Genomic DNA, 8,780 nt, shown 5'->3' on the forward strand with positions numbered 1-8,780 from the left:
CTCAAAGATGGATGTGTGTGTGTGTGTGTGTGTGTGTGTGTGTATGTGATTGTGACACACAATAACTTCAAGGCTTCTCATCAATTTTCCTTTGTTCGCTTAGCTTCTTTGTCAAAATGTGCATTGTCACTCCTTCGGTCGGCGGACAGAATCACATCGCTGCCTAAAACTATCAGAGCATCAGGCAGGAAAGAGATGGACTTTGTCAGATAGTCAAATATTTTTCGACTTTTAACAAATTGTGATGATTTAGTGATAAAATAGCCGCAAAAAAAGATGTTCAGTTATTCATTATCTATAACATTTTTCCTGTAGACATGGTCTCGGGGTGCTGGAGCCTGATGTTTTGTCATTTTTTTTAAATTAGGTCTAAGTGTAAATTAGGTTTTCATTTTTTATTGATTATTTCTATTCTTTTATATTTTTATGTTTTTTCCAACAAAATATGAGGGGAATTATTTTCCATTATTTTTACATGACCAACACATTAACTCAATTTATCAATAACATTGTACCTGTGTCAGGCTTCATTTTTAATGCTATTGCGATAGTTATGCATTAAATTAGCAATAGCATTGAGTACAGCATTGAACTCAAGTTATTTTTGAACATTGGGCTGGGAAGCCGTTTCACTTCCTGTTTCAACAATCACTGAATTTTAATCAAATGTGTGTGTGTGTGTGTGTGTGTGTGTGTGTGTGTGTGTGTGTGTGTGTGTCTCCACTGCAGGACACCCATCATTGCAGGTGGGCTTTTTGTGATTGACAGTTCATGGTTCAACCACCTGGGGAAGTACGACACGGACATGGACATCTGGGGCGGAGAGAACTTCGGTGAGTTTCATAACTCAGTAGATATTTTCATACCCTTAGTTATTTCTTTACAGCAGGTTTTTCAACATATTTTTTTTTCCAAATATCAAATCAAATTTTGCTGATGTGACTGTAATTTGAATTTTTTGTGTTAAAACAGATTTTCGAGTGGGTGAAATATCCATATTCATTTGGCTTTTTTATGACATTTTATCCTTCATGTAATATTGTGAAGTTCCAACTCAAGTTCTTGCAATTCAAGGAACTTCTGGCTGTGGTGAAGTTGTTAAACTGACTGTGGTGCAGATTTGACTCTGACACACACACACACACACACACACACACACACGCACACACACACACACACACACACGCTGTGCTTTGCTCTCCGTCATGTTGCTGTCAGGCTGTCAGGTTGTGTGTCAATTTCTTTCTTCTTGCCGGTGTTTCGCTCGTTGTTCCTCATCAAACCGTCTCTGCACATCCTTCTTAAACTCCACCATCTTGTTCTTTGGGGGGAAAACTGTCTTCTCTCAGATGGTTGCTGTGTGAATTACAAGACAACACACACACACGCACACACACACACACACAGACACACTCAGAATCAAACAAATGAATCCGTCCGTCAAGCAGTTCATCAAATATTCAGGGAGGTTTGACCCACTTTGCCACTTGGCAGGATGGAAAACAAGGACAAAGCTTTAATAAACAACAGCCTCTGTGACACTGAGAGGAATATAACTATCCGAAAACCATTAAAATGATGAATAATGTTTGTACGTAGTCAAAGAACTATACTGTAACGTTTTTAGTCAGGGAAGCACCCGGGTGACGGTGAAACGTCTGTTTTAATGAGCAAAAGCTTTTTCGAGCCTGCAATACAACTAACTGTTCACGCTCAATTCCAGGTAAAAAAGAACAGACTCCATCGCACCCCAAAACACTGTCACATTATTCCAAGTAACCCCAAAATCCTCAGAAAACAAGCATCGACATAAACACGTGACTCGCTATTATACGATGATTATTTTAAAATGTAGTTTTTGGTACAGTTACTTCAATTACCCATCGGGCCCGTTCTTTCACCGCCATATTCAATCCACAACACACATTGCCAGAGCGGCGCTTGGCTAGCTTGTTGCCATGGAGCTTCAGGAAACACTTCACCTGCCTCAGAGTTTTCTCATTTTTTCTCCAAAAGCGGCACCGAAGTTGTCAGAGTGACGGAGCTGTTTGTGCGTTTTATCCGATTGTGATATCGTTGGGATTCTGTTGTTTCAAACGACAAGATGGAACGCTCCCCGGCCGTCCGTCGTCACCAAGGTTGTGTTACGTGGTTGTGTGTTTGCGCAGAGATCTCCTTTCGGGTGTGGCAGTGCGGGGGCAGCCTGGAGATCCTGCCCTGCAGCCGAGTCGGACACGTGTTCAGGAAGAAGCACCCGTACGTTTTCCCCGAGGGCAACGCCAACACCTACATCAAGTAGGTTTCTCCCCGTACGCCGAAGCACACGTTTTTTTCTTACAGGTTTGTTTTGTTGTTCAATTTTTGTTATTTTTATGTGAAAATGTAATGATTTCTGCCTTTTCAGGTTATTTTAAGTTTTAAGTGCTTTTAGTTTTATTGTCAAAGCTTAATCAACCAGTGAAGGATTTTTTTTTATATACATTTTGTTTTCCTTTCTTTTCGTTTCTTGGCAATTTTATAGTCGTCTTTGTCTTATATATATATATATTTTTTTTTTTGGTTTAATGCAGGGGTGGTAAACTTCTTTTTGGCCACATACAACCTAATTTTGTGTCAAGGGTGCAGTAAAATCCTTACCTAGAAGTTAGACTAAGTCCAATTTTTCCTTTGTTTTGGTGTAAAGGAGGTAAATAGGTAAATTATAAAACTCTTTATATGTCATGAACTGTTCCTCTAAAAAAATACATGATGAATTAATATTCAAAATGAATATTAAAAAAGAATTGATGAAATTACACCCTAAAAATAGTGTTGAGTTAAAAGGGAAAATTTTGGCACTTATTTAAACTAGTTTAAATTGAAACTTAAATTTAAACTAGAATTTATCAGAAAATGGATTGGTAGCATGAATTGCCTTAGAACTAGATATTTTTTCATCAAAAAATAATTTTCTTTTCAAATTTTGAAGCAGAGTACATTGCAAAGTTACTTTTCATGTTTTCCTTGTAATTTTTTTTAAACCCATTGTATAAAGCCCCCAGATGCATGTCAGAAAAAAGGTGCGGCTGCAGTAACACGAAGATTTGATTTCAGAAAGGAGGCCACAAAATACTCTCCTGAGGGTCGCAATTGGCGCGCTGGCTGCGAGTCTGAGACCCCTGTTCTAAGGCGATGTCACCTGATTTTCCTATAGTTTCTTGACAATTTTCTAGTCTTCTTGTATTATCATTTTTTTTTTGTTTAATGCTTACTTTTATGCTAGTAGTTTCTTCATGGTCGTGAAATAACCCCGAACTAATTTGGGGTCATTTCTTGGATGTCTGCAGGTGGTTTCACTATATCTATTTTGGTCCATTATAGGTATTATCAAACTTTTTAATCATTTTAAATAAAAATTCCACTGACATCCCATCTATACAGTATGTTAGTCATTGCTTCACCGGCAAATCCCCTTGTGTTTACTTATACGTTTCCTCTCAGGCATTAATCTAACTTCACACCACTGACTGACTCACCACGCTTTTCCTCCCGAGCTGCGAGTCGCCGGCGCCGAACACCGTCATTGTTACAGTGGATTTACAGCTGCCTGCCAGCCTCTGAGCCGCCACTACAACATTATCCTATTAGCATAAGCTGTATTCTGTTCTCTGGCCCTTTCAAACAGCAGCGGCGAGATGTTTACAGGCAGCCCAATAATCCATTAACAGGACTAATGTACTCGGGCAGCCGTCGTATAAATAGATTAATCACAGCAACAATGGAGCAGCCACTTCCAGTCAGATTACAACATCCGGCACGCGTCAACGTCGAGGTGGAACCGCGGCGTGCCACCTGTTTCTCCGTGTAAACTCACAGGAGTGGCGGGTGTTTAACTGCGGTCAGCACGTTTGTTAACAGAGAAATTTAAAAGTCGTCAGGTCTTGAGGTCTTCGTTCAAGGCTACTTCTTGTTTGTTTTTTGTTGTCGTAATTTTTTAAATTCTTTTATGTTTTTTTTTCTCAATTTTAAGAAAGGTTTTTTGTTCTGTGCCCACACGCAGGTAATCCATGTGTTAGCATGCTAAATTTAAAACAATGTTAGCATCTGCTGTCAGGTCTGTAAATTAATGGCAGCATGTTTAAAAAAATAAATAAATACATTTTAGAATTTATTTTTTGAAGATTAGAGATTTTTGTGGAGGTGTTTCGTCATTTTTTATGTAATTTCACCTTTTTTTTAGGGCAGTGCATTTCTGGCTCATTTTTAATTCTTAAAACTTTACATAAAGCGTTTTCTCAATCGTCAAGGCAGCTTCTTCAAGGCAGCTTCTTGTTTGTTTTTTGTTGTCGTAATTTTGTTATTCTTTTATGTTGTTTTCTTTCAGATTTTTGGAATTTTCTCCCTATTTTCAATGAGTTACTTCTTGTGTCTTCGTTCTTCCTATCTCAATTTTAAGAAAGGTTTTGTGTTCTTTACTAACACACAGATAATCCATGTGTTAGCATGCTAAATTACAAACAATGTTGGCGTCTGCTGTCAGGTCTGTAAATGAATGGCAGCTTATTTAAAAACAAAAAATGTTGAATTTTAAAATATATTTTTTGAATTCTTTGAAGATCAGAGATTTTTGTGGAAGTGTCTCATAATTTTTTATGTCATTTACCTTCTTTTTTTGGGCAGTGCATTTCTGGCTCATTTTTAATTCTGAAAACTTTACAGCGTTTCACAGTGTCTAATCTGGACTCCACATCGATTGTTACCGCGGCAACATCTGCTCCATACAGACGCTAATGACTTGCGTTTGCCTGATGTTTGTGATCAGTAGGATCTCCCAAACAAAGCTGCTGCCGTCGGCTCGTGTTGCTCCGCCAGCTAATTAGCTAGAGACGCCACGTTATGAATATGCTGATTAACAATGAAAAAAAAAGGGAGGCAAAAGCAGAGCAGCTTAATAATTTGATTAGAAAGATTAGGCTGTTTTTTACGGCGCGTGTTGATTGTAAATCGATGCGAAGCATGTATTTATGTTTGTAGGCTCATATCCCCGCTCTCGTCCTCTTTTATTAAAGCTCCGCGGCTCGAGTGTGAAATGAAGTTTAATGGAGGGTTTCTGTCATTTTGCCGGGGAAGTTCACGGCTCGCAGAAACCGGGCTAATAGCTCATTACCGCAGAGGCGGAAAGATGGAAAACCGAGCTCCGCTGGTCTAGAAGCGTCTGAAACACCTGCCATTAAATCTGCCTGTGGAGGTCTTTTTTTTTTTTTAACATTTTTACAGTATTTTTTCTATTGAGATTATAATCTCACCCAGAATCCTGACGTTCAGTCTTTTTTTTCTGACCAATTCTTCATAATATAATTATTTCAGCTCCAGACATTCATTTCTTGCAATATTTTTCCTTATTCCTCTCTCTTTTGGTGATGATATTTTTGTATCTATTGCACTATTTTCAACTATTTCCTAAATTTTAGGACAAAAAAGACATTTTTGTCTGTCAATTGGTTCTATACTGATGCTCTTTCATTTTATCAGATCATTTCTTTCTATTTTAAAGGCATTTATTTTATATTTATAAGACATAGCATGCACTTATTTTTTAGGCAGCATTCTTTACTAAACCCCAGTCAATTTGAATGATTCCCACCTGATTCATATATTTACATACATACATTCATATATATGTATATGTGTGTGTGTGTTTGTGAATACTATATACTGCTGTTACTGTGGGACTAACTAAGAGCAGTTTTATCTTATCTTGTATTTCTTGCGTCAAAAAGAAACTCCACAGATGAGATGCTCTTGCCAAAATGAACGACGTCGGGGTCCGATCAACTCTCTGACAGAGCTGCTTGGGATCACGGCTGCTCACTAAATGTCACACACGAATGTTAGTCAAAATTTACCAGTTAATGCTCAGTTCATTCAAAGAAATCAAGTCTGTTCAATGTTAATTTAACCATAAGTTTAAATAATATGAAATGATGTTCAGTTCAATAATGATGCCCAGAGTGTCTCCTGACCTGCAGACATTCTCATCACTTGCCGTGTTTTAAAAAAAGTAAATCAAGAGTGAAATTGGAGACTTGGATTCACATGGGTGAACGTCGACCCCAAAAAATACTCAATCACAGTTCCGATCGATCTACGTCAGGGCCAGAAAGAAATGGCCTTTGGCAGGAAACCATTTGCAAACGATCGGATGCGATTCAACTGTTTGGAGTGACATGATTTGAACTGGACCAGGATGACCTCAAGTTTTCAAGTCACGTGATGACTTCCGACACAGTTGATGTTGTGTGTGTGTGTGTGTGTGTGTGTGTCAGGAACACCCGACGGACTGCTGAGGTTTGGATGGACGAGTTCCGTCTCTTCTACTACTCTGCCCGTCCTGCGGCCCGAGGAAAATCATATGGAGAGTAAGAGCACACACACACACACACACACATACACACACACACACACACACACACACACACACACAAAGAAACACACATATCACTAACCAGCTTTTCTTCCATCTCACACTGTCTTCCTCAGAGGATCTGAAATGCCACGGGTATTTTTATCTACCTTTTCGCCATCAACAGACGCCTCAGCTTGTTTTTTTTGTGTCCATCTGTCATTTCCGTCATGACCTCACACTCTCAGCCGGCAGGAAATGCATTTCATTCTGTTCCAAAATTGATCTCCCGGTCGCGCTTTTGATTTTCGGGAAAGTATACAACTAGTTTAAAAACTTGCTTTCAAGCAAAGGATAGGTCTGGTTGATTGAACAGCACCGCAAAAGTTCATCTTGTCAGGTTTCAGTGGTCGGGATTGTGAATGTGTTTTAGGATCAGGTATTGATGTTCGCTTGGAGAAACTGAAGGCCCTCAGGTGCCGCCAAACAATGTTTTTTGAGCTGGAAAATCGAGTCATTAATTAGAAAGTGATAAAAAAATATTTGATTTTCAATGGAAGTCTTGTTAGATTCAAATGGTCACATGGATTTTTCTGAGACATTCTGGAAATAAGTCTTCAAATCTTAATATTTAAAAAAAAAATCACACAATTGAATCTCAATCCGGAGAGGCTTTCATAAAGGAAAATGAATCAATTCCCCGAAAATCAGCTACAATGTTATTTTCAGGAAGTCTGTTCGAAAAATACATACAAACCAGCAAAATTACAACAATATGAAAATGAAAAGCTCTACAGATTGGTATGAAAAAAGCAGGCTCAAAAGATCGAAAATTCATTCATATAACTTTTCAAAAAGCATTAGAAATAAAGTAGTTACCAAATCAGTGAAATAAAAAATGTAGAAATATACTGGAACCTTGATTAAAATATAGTTTTTACATTTTGGGTTATGTTAATATGTGATTTATCTTTTGTATTTCTCTTTACTGTCAGTTTACTAATGTAAGGCATTAGTATAAGTATCTGATGGTGTGTGTCTGTGTGTGTGTGTGTGTGTGTGTGTCTCCAGTATCCGAGGCAGAGTTGAACTCCGCAAGAAGCTCAAGTGCAAATCCTTCAAGTGGTACCTGGACAACGTTTATCCAGAGCTCAAGTAAGGAAGTGTGTTTGAACCAAACTGAATATTTAAATCACTAAATGGACTTTATTATGTTTATTCTACATTTACTATAGCGTTATAGGAAAATCATCATCTTTCATAGTGCTTTTTACCGTCTTCTGCTTTCAAAGGGTTTTGCACTGGATTGGATTCATGCATACACACACACACACAAACACAGACCAACATACACACCCACGCTCCAATGTGAGCTGAGCTGCGAAACGCAAAACGTCTCACCTGAGGACACTTTGTCATGCAGACAGGAGGCACGGGGAACCAAACCAACAACCTTATGATTTGAAGGATGCTGCAACTGAGCCGCAGCCGCTCCTAATATGTGAAGAGGAACTTTGCAAGAAGCTGCATCAACATAAATAGGAAAATATCTAGAAATGATGCAAGAAGTGATGCATTTTCTCATCAAATCATAGAGCTTTCATCATACATACACACACACACACAGACTGCACCGACATATTCAAATGCCCAGCAGGTTTTTTTAATCCCCTAGAATTAACAGAGTTGCTCTGGGTTTCTATGTTGAGTGTGTGTGTGTATGTGTGTGTGTGTGGGGGGGGGGGGGGTCCTGACCCTGAATCCCCAGAATAACCTTTACCGGATTATTGAAACTAAAGGAGAGATAGCAGATTGAATTAACGGTGCGGGGGCTGCAGCCCCGGCTCACGGCACCTTGGACGGCTCTGGTTCATCGGAGGAAAGTTTCTCCGATAATGAGTTTCAGTCGGTTTGTCATTAACTGCATTTTTTATTTTTTTTTGGAAACGCTGATAAATCACTGTCAAATTAACGCAGATATCTGGATGCAGCTCATGAAAATCCCCTCATCGGAAGGGAATATACATTAATGGCTCACTTTAACCTTAATGGCCGCCGGAATAACGGACCCCGTCCCTACGTCAGGGTCCCCGACGACTCTGAGTCCCGGCCCGGTCTGATACGGCAACGGCACAACTGCCTGGAGACCCGGAAGGGAGAGGGCCAGGAGGCGCCGCTGCTCACGCTCACCCCCTGCAGCACTACTGAAGGACTGCCCACCGCCACCCAGGTCAGTGTGAACAAACAGGGTGGGGATGAAACCCCATCAAAAAAGCACAAAATGAATATTAAATATGAGGTCGATGTAAGCAAGAAAGTGCAAGGATTTGAGCCAAAAACCCAAATATCTGGCCTTGAAGTCCATGTATCCATCAGTCCATCCATCCATTGTAGACCA

At 39.4% G+C, this 8,780-nt stretch overlaps 1 protein-coding gene across 1 annotated transcript in view; it reads left to right on the forward strand.

Moving 5' to 3' along the window:
• The window catches only part of galnt14 (UDP-N-acetyl-alpha-D-galactosamine:polypeptide N-acetylgalactosaminyltransferase 14 (GalNAc-T14)), a 105,912-nt gene that overhangs the window by 89,693 nt on the left and 7,439 nt on the right, over positions 1–8,780 (forward strand). The window contains exons 9-13 of the mRNA XM_086143039.1: positions 730–833; positions 2,169–2,295; positions 6,306–6,398; positions 7,454–7,537; positions 8,468–8,612. Of these exons, the coding sequence (XP_085999165.1) occupies positions 730–833; positions 2,169–2,295; positions 6,306–6,398; positions 7,454–7,537; positions 8,468–8,612 (553 nt within the window). The remainder of the gene's footprint in view (positions 1–729; positions 834–2,168; positions 2,296–6,305; positions 6,399–7,453; positions 7,538–8,467; positions 8,613–8,780) is intronic.

The sequence above is a fragment of the Fistularia commersonii genome, chromosome 36 (assembly GCF_037954325.1).
Source record: "Fistularia commersonii isolate RoL2024-O1a breed Wild chromosome 36, RoL_Fcom_v1.0, whole genome shotgun sequence".
Classification (NCBI taxonomy): domain Eukaryota; kingdom Metazoa; phylum Chordata; class Actinopteri; order Syngnathiformes; family Fistulariidae; genus Fistularia; species Fistularia commersonii.